The sequence below is a fragment of the Apteryx mantelli genome, chromosome 36, assembly GCF_036417845.1.
Source record: "Apteryx mantelli isolate bAptMan1 chromosome 36, bAptMan1.hap1, whole genome shotgun sequence".
Taxonomy (NCBI): Eukaryota; Metazoa; Chordata; class Aves; order Apterygiformes; family Apterygidae; genus Apteryx; species Apteryx mantelli.
Genome location: NC_090013.1, coordinates 943868 through 958071, shown reverse-complemented (window position 1 = coordinate 958071; position 14204 = coordinate 943868). Strand labels below are relative to the sequence as shown.

Below are 14204 nucleotides of genomic sequence, written 5' to 3'. Positions count from 1 at the left end.
TGGGGATCTGGGGGCCCTGGGGGAAAATGGGGGTCTGGGGGGTAAGAGGGGGACTGGGGGAAAATGGGGTGTCTGGGGGGCTGGGGAAAAATGAGGGGCTGGGGGGGCTGGGGGAGAATGGGGGTTTGGGGGAAAAAGGGGGGCTGGGGGCAAGGGGGGCTCGGGGAAAATGGGGGGCACCTTGGGGGCTGGGGGCACCTGGGGGCCCTGGGGGAAAATGGGGGGCTGGGATGTGGGGGGGGCTGGGGGCAAGTGGGGGGGCTGGGGCACATGGGGGTCTGGGGGGTCTGAGGGAAAAATAGGGGGCTGGGGGGCTGGGGGAAAAAGGGGGGCTGGGGGCAAGTGGGGGGCTGGAGGAAAATGGGGCCTGGGGGCAGGGGGGAAAATGGGGGGCATGTGGGGGGTCTGGGGGCCCTGGGGGAAAATGGGGGGCTGGGGGGACTGGGGGAAAATGGGGGTGTGAGCAAGTGGGGAGCGGGGGAAAATGGGGGGCACGTGGGGGTCTGGGGGAAAATGGGGGTCTGGGGCAAGGGGAAAATGGGCACGTGGGGGGGTCTGGGGGGCACCTGGGGGCCCTGGGGGAAAAATGGGGCCCTGGGGGCAAGTGGGGGGCTGGGGGAAAATGGGGGGTGTGGGGGGGGCTGGGTGTGGGGGGGCTGGGGCACATGGGGGGCTGGGGGCCCTGGGGGCAAGTGGGCAGCCCTGGGGGAAAATGGGGGGCTGGGGGCAAGTAGGGGGCTGGGGGCATGTGGGGGTCTGGGGGTCCCGGGGTCCTGTGCCCCCCTGACAGCGCCGCCCCAGATGTACGTGATGCTAGGCCTGGCGGGGGGGGGTCCCATACCGGCCCCCCCCCGCAGATGTATGTGACGCTGGGGTGGCTGGCGGGGGGGGTCCCTGGGGGGGGGGGTCTCCCTGGGGGGGGGGGGTCCCATCCCCATCCCGCCCCCCCCCCCCGCAGATGTACGTGATGCTGGGGTGGCGCGTGCGGGGTCCCTGGGGGGGGTCTCCCTGGGGGGGGGTCCCATCCCGCCCCCCCCCCGCAGATGTATGTGACGCTGGGGTGCCTGGCGGGGGGGGTGTCTCCCTGGGGGGGGTGTCTCCCGGGGGGGGGGGTCCCATCCCCATCCCGTCCCCCCCCCGCAGATGTACGTGACGCTGGGGTGGCTGGCGGGGGGGGGGGGATCCCGGGGGTCTCCCGGGGGGGGGGGATCCCATCCCCATCCCGCCCCCCCCCGCAGATGTACGTGACGCTGGGGTGGTGGTGGGGGGTGTCTCCCTGGGGGGGGTCCCATCCCATCCCGCCCCCCCCCCCGCAGATGTATGTGACGCTGGGGTGGCTGGCGGGAGGGGGTCCCTGGGGGGGGGTCTCCCTGGGGGGGGGGGGTCCCATCCCCATCCCGCCCCCCCCCCCCCGCAGATGTACGTGACGCTGGGGTGGCGCGTGCGGGGTCCCTGGGGGGGGTCTCCCGGGGGGTCCCATCCCGCCCCCCCCCCCCGCAGATGTATGTGACGCTGGGGTGGCTGGTGGGGGGGGTCCTGGGGGTCTCCCTGGGGGGGTGTCCCATCCTGCCCCCCCCCCGCAGATGTACGTGACGCTGGGGTGGCTGTGGGGGGGATCCCGGGGGTCTCCCTGGGGGGGTCCCATCCCGCCCCCCCCCCCGCAGATGTACGTGACGCTGGGGTGTGCTGGCGGGGGGGGGGGGATCCGGGGGGTCTCCCGGGGGGGGGGTCCCATCCCCATCCCCATCCCGTCCCCCCCCCCGCAGATGTACGTGACGCTGGGGTGGCTGGTGGGGGGGGGGGGATCCCGGGGGTCTCCCGGGGGGGGGGGTCCCATCCCCATCCCGCCCCCCCCCGCAGATGTACGTGACGCTGGGGGTGGCTGGCGGGGGGGGGGGATCCCGGGGGTCTCCCGGGGGGGGGGGTCCCATCCCCATCCCGCCCCCCCCCGCAGATGTACGTGACGCTGGGGTGGCTGGCGGGGGGGGGGGATCCCGGGGGTCTCCCTGGGGGGGGGGTCCCATCCCCATCCCCATCCCGCCCCCCCCCCGCAGATGTACGTGACGCTGGGGTGGCTGTGGGGGGGATCCCGGGGGTCTCCCTGGGGGGGGGGGGTCCCATCCCCATCCCCATCCTGCCCCCCCCCGCAGATGTACGTGACGCTGGGGTGGTGGTGGGGGGTGTCTCCCTGGGGGGGGGTGTCTCCCCTGGGGGGGGGTGTCTCCCTGGGGGGGGGTCCCATCCCCATCCCGCCCCCCCCCGCAGATGTACGTGATGCTGGGGTGGAGCATGCGGGGTCCCTGGGGGGGGGGTCCCCATCCCCATCCCGTCCCCCCCCCCGCAGATGTACGTGACGCTGGGGTGGCGCGTGCGGGGCTCGCGGCTGGCCAAGCCGGCGGGCGGTGCTGGGGCTGGCGGCCCCCCCCCTTCCTGCTGGGCGCCGTGCGCGTGGCCGAGCACCGCAACCACTGGGCCGACGTCCTCGCCGGCTTCGTCACCGGCACCGCCATCGCCGCCTTCCTGGTGAGCCCCCCGCCCCCCCCCCCCGAAACCCCCCCCGCAGGCCTCGAGACCCCGGGAGCCCCCCCAGACACCTGGGACTCCCCCGAAACCCTGGGAACTTCCCCAAACACCTGGGACCCCCCCCAGCACCTGGGACCTCCCTGGACAGCTGGACCCCCCCCCAGACACCTGGGACTTCCCCAAAACCCTGGGAACTTCCCCAAACCCCTGAACACCCGGGACCCCCCCCCCCCCCGAGCACCTGGGACCTCCCTGGACACCTGGACCCCCCCAGACACCTGGGACTTCCCCAAAACCCTGGGAACTTCCCCAAACCCCTGAACACCTGGGACCCCCCCCCCCCCCGAGCACCTGGGACCTCCCTGGACACCTGGACCCCCCCCCCAGACACCTGGGACTTCCCCAAAACCCTGGGAACTTCCCCCAAACCCCTGGGAAACCCCTGAGCACCCGGGACCCCCCCCCCCCCAGACACCTGGGACCTCCCTGGACACCTGGGACCCCCCCCAGACACCTGGGATCCCCCGAAACCCTGGGAACTTCCCCAAACCCCTGGGAAACCCTGAGCACCCGGGACCCCCCCTCCCGAGCACCTGGGACCTCCCCGGACACCTGGAACCCCCCCAAACCCCTGGACGCCCCCCCAGGTACCTGGGATCCCCCCAAAACCCCCCAGGGAGCCCCCCCCAGCACCTGGGATCCCCCGAAACCATGGGAACTTCCCCAAACCCCTGGGAACCCCTGAGCACCCGGGACCCCCCGAGACACCGGGGAGCTCCCCCGGACACCTGCGATCCTCCAAACCCCTAGGACCCCCCCCCAGACACCTGGGATCCCCCCAAACCCTGGGAACTTCCCCAAACCCCTGGGAACCCCTGAGCACCTGGGGACCCCCCCCCCCAGTATCTGGGATCCCCCAAAACCCTGGGAACCCCTGAGCACCCGGGACCCCCCCCCCCCCGAGCACCTGGGACCTCCCTGGACACCTGGAACCCCCCCAACCCCCTGGGACCCCCCCCCCCAGACACCTGGGCCCCCCCCCCCCAGACACTTGGGACTTCCCCAAACCCCTGGGAACTTCCCCAAAACCCTGGGACCCGCTGAGCACCTGGGACCTCCCTGGACACCTGGAACCCCCCCAAACCCCGGGGACCCCCCTAAGCACCTGGGACCTCTCTGAACACCTGGGATCCCCCCCCAGACACCTGGGATCCCCCAAGCACCTGGACCCCCTGAGCACCCAGGACCCCCCCAGTCACCGGGGATCCCCCAAAACACCTGGAATCCCCAAAACCCCAGGGATCCCCCAAAACACCTGGAATCCCCCAAAACCCCAGGGATCCCCCAAGCACCTGGGACCTCCCCAAACCCCTGGGACACCCTGAGCACCCAGGGACCCCCCACCCCGAGCACCTGGGACCTCCCTGGACACCTGGGACCCCCCCTCAGACACCTGGGATCCCCCAAAACCCCCAGGGACCCTCCCAAGCCCCTGGGACCCCCCCTGAGCACCCAGGGACCCCCCAGACACCGGGGACCCCCCCAAACACCTGGAATCCCCCAAAACCCCAGGGACCCCCCCCAGACACCTGGGATCCCCCCCCGGACACCCGGGATACTCCAAACCCCCTGGGACCCCCCCTGAGCACCCTGGGACCCCCCCCCCCAGCACTTGGGACCCCCCTCTGAACACCAGAGACCCCCCCGAGCACCCGGGGATCCCCCCAAACACCTGGGACCCCCCCAAACACCCAGGGACCCCCCCTGAGCACCCGGGGACCCCCCTGGACACCTGGGATCTTCCAAACCCCCTGGGACCCCCCCTGAGCACCCAGGGACCCCCCCCAAAACACCTGGGACACCCCAAACCCCCAGGGACACCCCCCCCGAACACCTGGGATCCCCCAAAGCCCTGTGGACCCCCCGCAAGCACCCAGGACCCCCAACAACACCTGGGACCCCCCAAAACCCAGGAGACCCCTGCCAAACCCCTGGGAGGCCCTGGGACACCCCTGACCCCCCCCCCAGGGTTACCCTGGGACCCCCCCAAACCCTGGGATCCCCGTGGACCCCCCCCAAAAACCTCTGGGACCCCCATAGACCTCCTAGGACCTCCAGAGCCCCCCCCAAAACCCCTGGGACCCCCATGGACCCCCCAAAACCTCTGGGACCCCCATAGACCTCCTAGGACCTCCAGAGCCCCCCCCAAAACCCCTGGGACCCCCATGACCCCCCCCCCCAGAGCTTCCCACCCCATAAAACACCCTGGACCCCCATGGACCCCCCCAGACCCCCAGAGACACCCCCAAACCCCTGGGACTCCAGGGACCCCCCCCAAATCCCACCCCCCCCCTGCTGCCCCCCTCCCCCCAGGTGACCTGCGTCGTGGGCAACTTCCAGAGCAAAGGGGGGGCGCTGGCGGGGGGGGGGCGGCGGCGGGGGGGGCCCCCGCGGCCCCCCCTGACCCACCCCGCCCCCAGCCCCCCCTCGAGGAGCTCAGCGTCACCCAGGTCAGTGGCGATGGGGGGGTGTCCTGACCCCCCCCGGGGGTGCTGGGAGGGGAATGGGGGTGTCCTGACCCCCCTGGGGGTGCAGGGGGGGGGCATGGGGGTGCCCTGACCCCCCCGGGGGTGCTGGGGGGAGGAATGGGGGGGCTCTGATCCCTATTGGGGTGCTGGGGGGGGAATGGGGGTGCCCTGACCCATATGTGGGTGCTGGGGGGGGGGATGGGGGCGCCCTGACCCCTATTGGGGTGCTGGGGGGGGGAATGGGGGGGCTCTGATCCCTATTGGGGTGCTGGGGGGGGAATGGGGGTGCCCTGACCCATATGTGGGTGCTGGGGGGGGAATGGGGGCGCCCTGACCCATATGTGGGTGCTGGGGGGGGGATGGGGGCACCCTGACCCCTATTGGGGTGCTGGGAGGGGAATGGGGGGGCTCTGACCCCCCTGGGGATGCTGGGGGGGGTCTCTCAACCCCATGAGGGTGCTGGGGGGTGTCATTGGGGGGGGCCCTGACCCATATGTGGGTGCTGGGGGGGGGGGAGCGGGGGGCACCTTGACCCCCCCCCCGGGGGTGCTGGGGGGGGGACCCCACCCCCTGGGTGCCCCATGGGGACATTGTGGGGGGGGGGGTGGCTGTGCCAGGCCCCCAGTGCTGGGACTTAACGTGTCCCCCCCCCCCCGTGTCCCCCCCCCCCCGTGTCCCCCCCCCAGACCCGCCGGGCCGAGTTCCCGGCCGTCACCTGAGCCCCCGGCGCCACCAGCGAGGACCCGGGGGGGGGGGGGGGACCCGGGGGGGGCTGCCGGCGGCCCCCTCGCACGAGCCCGCACACGCGTGTGCCAGGGAGGACCCGCCACCGCACACGCGTGTGCGAGCGTATCGGGGGGGTCACGGAGGGGGCGGGCACGTCTGCACCCCCCCGTGACCGCGCGCACACGCGTGTGCCCCGGCTCGGCGTGTCCCCCCCCCTCCCCCCGCCCCAGCTCCCCCCCCCCCCGTCCCTCCCCGGTTTGGCCCCCCTGGGAAGGGGCGGGGCCTCCCCCCCGCCGGCTCCGCCCCCTCTTGCACACGCGCGTGGCACATCTCCCGCCCCCCCCCCCTTCCGCGGGCGCTGCCGGGTGCCCCCCCCCTCGCACGAGGGCTCGCACGAGGGCCGCCCCCCCCCCCCAATAAACTGGATGCTTGTGCCGTGTCCCCGCGTCCCATGTCACACGCGCGGCCCCGGGGCGTCTATAGGGGGAGAGCATCTATAGGGGACGTGCGGCTGGGGGGAGCCTATAGGGGGAGAACGTCTATAGGGGGGACGTGCGGCTGGGGGGCGTCTATGGGGGGAGAGCGTCTATAGGGGACGTGCAGCTGGGGGGAGCCTATAGGGGGAAAGTGTCTATAGGGGATGTGCAGCTGGGGGGTTGTCTATAGGGGGAGAACGTCTATAGGGGACATGCAGCTGGGGGGCGTCTATAGGGGGAGAGCGTCCATAGGGGACGTGCAGCTGGGGGGCATCTATAGGGGGAGAGCGTCCATAGGGGACGTGCAGCTGGGGGGAGCCTATAGGGGGAGAGCATCTATAGAGGGGACGTGCAGCCACGGGGTTTCTATAGGGGATGTGTGCCTGTGAGGTACGTGTGGCTGGGGGGTGCCCTATAGGCCGCATGCCCATAGGGGACGTGTGGCTGGGGGGTGTCCGTAGGGTACCTGTGCCCCTGGGTTGCCTATAGGGGACGTGGGGGGGGACTGTCTATAGGGGATGTGTGTGTGGGGGGGATGTCTATAGGTTGTTGGGGCGGGGAGGGTGTCCATAAGTGACATGTGGCTGTGGGGTGTCTATAGGGGATGCGGGTGTGGCCGTGGGGTGCCTATAAGGCCTGTGTGTCCATAGGGTACCCGTGACCATGGGGTGCCTATAGGGGACCTGGCTGTGGGGGTGTCTATAGGGTACCTGTGGCCGTGAGATGCCTATAGGGGATGAGGCATCTATAGGGTGCCAGTGGCTGTGCGGTGTCCATAGGGGACCTGTGTGTGGGGGGGTGTCTATAGGGTGTACGTGGGGCATCCATAGGGGCTGCGTGTCCCCAGGGTGGCTATGGGGCGCCTATAGGGGCTGTGGCATATCCATAGGGCACCCGTGGCCGTGGGGGTGTCCATAGGGGACTGGGGGGGGGGGTGTCTATAGGGCACGCGTGGGGTGTCCATAGGGACTGCATATCCCCAGAGTGGCCATGGGGCGCCTATAGGGGCTGTGGGCGTGTCTATAGGGGACCCGGGGGGGCATCTATAGGGTGCCCGTGGGGTGTCCATAGGGGACCTGGGGGGGGGGGGACTGTCTATAGGGGCTGCGTGTCCCCAGGGCGGCCATGGGGCGCCTATAGGGGCTGCGGCGTGTCCATAGGGGACCCGGGGGGGGGGGTGTCTATAGGGGCTGCGCGTCCGCGGGGCTCTGCGGGGGCCGCGGCGGTGGGCGGGGCCGTGGGCGGGGCCGCGGCGGGGTCTGGCCCCGCCCCCCGGGCTGCGGCGGGGCGGGGCGCGCGGGGGGGGGGAGGGGCGGGCGGCGGCCCCCCGGCGCGGGGGGGGGCGGTGGCGGCGGCGGGGGGCGGCGAGACGGCGCGGCCGAGGTGAGTGTCCCGGCCCCCCCCGGGGCCCCCCCCGGCACCGCGCGTCCCCCCCCCGCAGCCCCTCCGGGACCCCCCCCCTCATTGCAGCCCCCGCCGTGTGCACGCCCCGTGCAGCCCCCCCCGCCCCGAGCAACCCCCCCCCCCCCGCCCCGTGCTTCTGCCCGTGCACCCGCCTCGTGCAGCCCCCCCCCCCGTGCACCCGCTCTGTGCACCCACCCCGTGCAGCCCCCCCCCGTGCAACCCCCCCGTGCAGCTCCCCCCCCGTATAACTCCCCCGTGCAGCCCCCCCCCCGTGCACCCGCTCCGTGCACCCCCCCCCCCGTGGCAGCCCCCCCCCCCTTGCAACTCCCCTGTGCGACCTCCCGCTGTGCAACCGCCCCTTGCAACCCCGCCCGTGCACCTGCTCCGTGCAACCTCCCTGTGCACCCGCTCCGGGCGACCTCCCGCTGGGCACCCCCCCGTGCAGCCCACCTCCCCGTGCAGCCCCCCCCCCCCGGTGCAACCGCCCCGTGCACCCCCCCGTGCAGCCCCCCCCCCCGTGCAATCGCCCCGTGCAACCGCCCCGTGCAACCACCCCGTGCAACCCCCCACCCCGTGCAGCCGCCCCGTGCACCAGCTCTGTGCACCAGCTCTGTGCACCAGCTCTGTGCAACCCCCCCCCGTGCAACCCCCCCCCCCGCCCGGTGCATCCACCTATGCAACCTGCCTGTGCAACCCCCGGGTGCACCCCTCCCCCCCCCACGGGAAACACCCTGTGCATCCACGCGTGCAACAACCCCCCTGGTGCAGTGCAGCCCCTCCCCCCACCCCGCCGTCCGTCCCGTCCGTCCGTCCGTCCCCCCCTGCTGTGCGACCCCGCCGCGCCCTCCCCGTGCTCCTCCCCACGCCCTCGTGACCGGGCTTTGCTCCCGGCGGCGCCGGGCAAGGGGGGCAGCGGGGCCTCGCAGGCCGCTCCTCGCACACGCGTGGGTGAGTGCACGTGCATTTTTTTGGGGGGGGGGGGCCGGGGGGTGCGAGCACACGCGTGTGTCGGGGTTGCACACACGCACGCACACGCACGGCGCCGTCTCGCCGCTCGGGGCCCCGGTGCGGGAGCCCGTCTGGGTCTCGGGTGGCTCCTATGGGGCCTGTGGGAGCCTATAGGGTCCCTGCTGCGGCTGGTTAGGAGGGGCTCTATAGGGGCAAGCCCAGGCCAGGCCCTATGGGGGGGGGGGCCATGGCCGGGCCATATAGCGGGGCTGTATAGGAGGGCGCCTATGGCCAGGCTGTGTAGGAGGCTCTATGTAGGGGGCCCCTAGGGCCAGACGGGGCGGGGCCCGGCCCCGGCAGGCCCCCTGCGGAGCCCCTATAGCCCCGTGGGGCAGGCGAGCGTGGCGGGGAGCGTGAGCACGCAGGAGTGCGAGCACGCGTGTGCAAGGGTGAGGCTGAGCGGGGGGCCTGCGGCGCGCGTGCAAGGGCAGGGCCGTGGCGCCGAGGGTGCGAGCGTGGGTGCGCCGGGGCGCGGGTGCGAGCCCACGGGTGCATGTGCACGTGGGAGCCCGTGTGTGCGCCGGGGCACGTGTGCATGTGCAGGCCCGCGTGTGTGCGTGCACATGCACGTGCGCCGGGGCGCATGCGTGTGCGCGAGCCCGCGTGTGCAAGCCCGCTTGTGCATGCGCATGTGTGCATGCGCCAGGGAGCGTGTGCATGTGTGGGCCCGCGGGTGCATATGCATGTACATGTGTGCCACGGTGCATATGTGCGTGCGTGCCCACCTGTGCACGTGCACGTGCGCCGGGGTGTGTGTGCATGTGTGTGTGCACTGGGGCACGTGTGCGAGCCTGCATGTGCAGGTGCATGTGTGCATGCGCCAGGGAGCGTGTGCATGTGTGAGCTCGCGTGTGCATATGCATGTACGTGTGCGCCATGGTGCATATGCGCATTCGTGCTCACCTGTGCACGTGCATGTGCGCCGAGGTGCGTGTGCATGTGCGTGTGCACTGGAGCATGTGTGCGAGCCCGCATGTGCATGTGTGCATGCCCCAGGGAGCGTGTGCATGTGTGGACACGTGCGTGCACATGCATGTACGTGTGCGCCATGGTGCATATGCGCATGCGTGTCCACCTGTGCACGTGCATGTGCGCCGGGGTGCGTGTGCATGTGCGTGTGCACTGGGGCGCATGTGCGAGCCCGCATGTGCATGTGTGCATGCGCCAGGGAGCGTGTGCATGTGTGGGCCAGTGTGTGCATATGCATGTACGTGTGCACTGCGGTGCATATGCGCATTCGTGTCCACCTGTGCACATGCATGTGCGCCGGGGTGTGTGTGCATGTGCGTGTGCACTGGGGTGTGTGTGCAAACCTGCATGTGCATGTGTGCATGCCCCAGGGAGCGTGTGCATGTGTGGACACGTGCATGCACATGCATGTACGTGTGCGCCATGGTGCATATGCGCGTGCGTGTCCACCTGTGCACATGCATGTGCGCCGGGGTGCGTGTGCATGTGCGTGTGCACTGGGGCGCATGTGCGAGCCCGCATGTGCATGTGTGCATGCGCCAGGGAGCATGTGCATGTGTGAGCTCGCGTGTGCATATGCATGTACGTGTGCGCCATGGTGCATATGCACATGCGTGCTCACCTGTGCACGTGCATGTGCGCCGGGGTGCGTGTGCATGTGCGTGTGCACTGGGGTGTGTGTGCAAACCCGCATGTGCATGTGTGCATGCCCCAGGGAGCGTGTGCATGTGTGGACACGTGCGTGCACATGCATGTACGTGTGCGCCATGGTGCATATGCGCATTCGTGTCCACCTGTGCACATGCATGTGCGCCGGGGTGCGTGTGCATGTGCGTGTGCACTGGGGTGCATGTGCGAGCCCGCATGTGCATGTGTGCATGCGCCAGGGAGCGTGTGCATGTGTGAGCTCGCGTGTGCATATGCATGTACGTGTGCGCCATGGTGCATATGCGCGTGCGTGCTCACCTGTGCACGTGCATGTGCGCCGGGGTGCGTGTGCATGTGCGTGTGCACTGGGGCGCATGTGCGAGCCCGCATGTGCATGTGTGCATGCCCCAGGGAGCGTGTGCATGTGTGGGCCCGCGTGTGCACATGCATGTACGTGTGCACTGCGGTGCATATGCGCATTCGTGTCCACCTGTGCACATGCATGTGCGCCGGGGTGTGTGTGCATGTGCGTGTGCACTGGGGTGTGTGTGCAAACCCGCATGTGCATGTGTGCCTGCCCCAGGGAGCGTGTGCATGTGTGGACACGTGCGTGCACATGCATGTACGTGTGCGCCATGGTGCATATGCGCATTCGTGTCCACCTGTGCACATGCATGTGCGCCGGGGTGCGTGTGCATGTGCGTGTGCACTGGGGTGCATGTGCGAGCCCGCATGTGCATGTGTGCATGCGCCAGGGAGCGTGTGCATGTGTGAGCTCGCGTGTGCATATGCATGTACGTGTGCGCCATGGTGCATATGCACATGCGTGCTCACCTGTGCACGTGCATGTGCGCCGGGGTGCGTGTGCATGTGCGTGTGCGCGTGCACTGGGGGCGCGTGTGCAAGCCCACGTGGGCACGTGCGCCGGGGTGCACGCACACGTGTGCAGCGTGCACTATGTGTGTGGGGGGGGAGCGTGCGCGGTCCACGCGGGCGTCCACGGCCGTGTGCGCGTCTGCGCTCGTGCCCGCGGGGGGGGGGTGTGTGCGCATGCGTGTGCCCGTGGCGCTCCCTCCTCCTCCTCCTCCTCCTCCCCGCGGGCCCCGCCCGCGCGCGAAGGGGGCGGGGCCGCGCCGGGAGCTGCCCGCGGTGCTGAACGGGGCCGCTCGGGCCTTTCCCGGGTTGGGCAATGCTCGGACGCCTGGGCCCCTTCTCCTCCCCTGCCTCAGTTTCCCCCCCCCCATCCTGAGCCCAGCAGCCCCAGGCCCGAGTGCCCCCCCCCCACCGGGACCCCCCCCCTCCAGGACCCCCCCCCCGGAAGCCCCCTGCGGCGACGGGTATTCTCGAGCAGATAATACGGACGCGCTGTTATTGCTTGAGAATACGCGTAGCTGCGGGGGAGCCCTCGTCGCCGGCTCCTGGTGCCCCCCCCCCCGTGACACCCCCCCCCCCCGTGCTCACGGCCTCTGCGTGCACACACGCGTGTGCACACGTGTGCGCCCCCCCCCCCCCAGACACGGGGAGCTCCCGGTTGCCCGGCAACGGCCCGGCCGTCGCTCGGCAACGCGTCGCCGGGTGTGCGCGGGTGATTGGCGGCGCCGGGAGCCACCCGCGGAGCAGCCCCGCCCCCGCCCGGGGAACACGCGTGTGGCGTGTCGCAGCACACGTGTGTGACACGCGACCTGCTGTGCCCGCCCGTGCCGCACACGCGTGTCACGCGCGTGTCACACCACGTGGGTGGTCCCGCGTGGGGGCGGGGCCTCGCCCCTTGCCTGGCCACGCCCCCCGTGCCCGAGGGCCTCCCCCCCGCGCCTGGCACCGCCCCCGATTGGCCGGGCGGGGCTATGTGCGCCCAGGGGTGGGGCTGTGCTTGATTGGCGGCCGGAGCAGCCAATAGCGCGCGGGGCCGCGGGGAGCTCGCTCTTTCCCCTCCTCCAGCCGCTCACGATTGGCTGAGGCGCGCCGGCTGGGCGGGAGCCGCGCTGAGGGGGGCTGCGCTCAGATTGGCCGCGAAGAAGCTGAGGCGGGCTCGCCTCTGATTGGCGGCGCGTGCCGCCGCTCGGGGAGGGCGCGCAGCGATTGGCCGGTGCGCGTTGGCGGGCGCCATGGCTGCGGCGCTGGAGCGGGCGCTGGGGCCGGCGGCGGCGGGAGAGGCGGCGGAAACGGCGGCGGCGGCGGCGGGGGAGGCGACAGAAGCGGCAGCGGCGGCGGCGGAAGCGGCGGTGCTGGTGCTGGGCCCGGCGAGCTCGGGCCGCACGGCGCTGCTGCTGCGGGCCGCGCTGGCGGGCGGCGGCGACGGGCCCCGCGCCGTCTACCTGGCTCCGTGCGCGCTCCCGCAGCTCCCGGCCGACGCCGACCCGCGCGCGCTGCAGGTACGGGGGAGGGCGGGCGGGGCGAGCTGGAGCGGGCGGGGCTGCGGGTGGGAGCAGGGAGTGTGGAGGGGGTGGGGCTCTGGATGTGGGCGGGGCGTGCTGCAGGGGGCGGGGTCTGGGTGGGAGCTGGACGTGCCACGGCTGGGGGCGGGGTGTCAGTGTGGGCAAGGTGTGCTGGAGGGGGCGGGGCCTGGAGGGGGCGGAGGGGGGTGTGCGTGTGGGCGGGGTCTGCTGCAGGAGGGCGGGGCTCTGAGTAGCTGCAGGGGGCGGAGCTTGCAAGGGGCCAGGCTCCAGGTGGGAACAGCATGCTGCACGGAGGGGGGGTGATGCAGGGGGGCGTGGCTTGCCGCAGGGGGTGTGGCCAAGCCAGGCCCCTCCCCTGATCACCCCCCACCCCACCCCCAGCGCCTGGAGCTGCGGTACCCGCCGTCGCGGGGGGCCCTGGCGCGGGAGCTGGGGGCGCTGGCGGCCCGGCCCCAGCCCCCCGGGCTGCTGCTGCTGGACGGGCTGGAGCGGTACGTGGGGGGGGCCGCGGGGGGGGCCGGGGACGGGCGCCCGCCTGGCCGCCCTGCTGCTGGAGGCCGCCCGGCGCCCGGCGCGGCCCCCCGGCGCCGTGCTGGCCGCCCTGCGCCTGCCGCCGCCGGCCCCCCGCCTGCTGGCCGCCCTGCGCCGCTACTTCGGCGCCGAGTGCCGCCTGCGCCCCGCCGGGCCGACCCCCGGTGCCCCCCCGCGGCGCCTCCGGGTGTGCGCCCGCCTCGCCCGCCCCGGCGCCCCCCCCCGCCGCTGGCGCCTCCGCTTCAGCCCCCGCGGGCGGCTCCGCGCGGCACCCGACCACAGTGACGACGGTGATAGCGACACCAACAGCGACACTGACAGCAACGACGACAGAGACAGGGATGAAAGTGGCGACAGAGATGGGGACGAAGGTGGCGACAGAGGCGGGGACAAGGCCTGGGGGTGAGGCAGATTCCAGGCATCACAGTGACACGGACCACAGACATGACGGTGACGTTGTGCTGAGGCATCACGGTGACGTGGACCTCCGGGCATCATGGTGACATTGTTCCTGGGCATCATGGTGACACAGACCCTGGACATCACAGAACGGTTGAGGTTGGCAGGCGCCTCTGGAGATCACCCAGTCCGACCCCCTGCTCCAGCAGGGTCACCTAGAGCACCTTGCACAGGATCGCGTCCAGGCGGGGCTGGAATATCTCCGGAGAAGGAGACTCCACCACCTCTCCGGGCAACCTGTTCCAGTGCTCTGTCACCCTCACAGTGAAGAAGTTTCTCCTCATGTTCAGACGGAACTGCCTGTGTTTCAGTTTGTGCCCGTTGCCTTGCATCCTGTCGCTGGGCACCGCTGAGAAGAGCCTGGCTCCGTCCTCTTGACACCCTCCCTTCGGATACTGATGGGATCCCCCCTCAGTTTTGTCTTCTCCGGGCTGAGCAGGCCCAGCTCTCGCAGCCTTTCCGCATACGAGAGATGCTCCAGTCCCCTCAGCATCTTCGTAGCCCTTCGCTGGACTCTCTCCAGTGCAGGACCCTGT

General features: G+C 71.8%; 1 protein-coding gene across 1 annotated transcript in view; it reads right to left on the bottom strand.

The window, feature by feature from the left end:
- Nucleotides 1-12389, bottom strand: part of LOC136995025 (atherin-like) — an 18117-nt gene extending 5728 nt beyond the window's left edge. The window contains 1 exon segment of the mRNA XM_067314594.1: nt 12229-12389. Within this exon segment, the coding sequence (XP_067170695.1) occupies nt 12229-12389 (161 nt within the window).
- Nucleotides 12390-14204: the final 1815 nt, after the last annotated feature.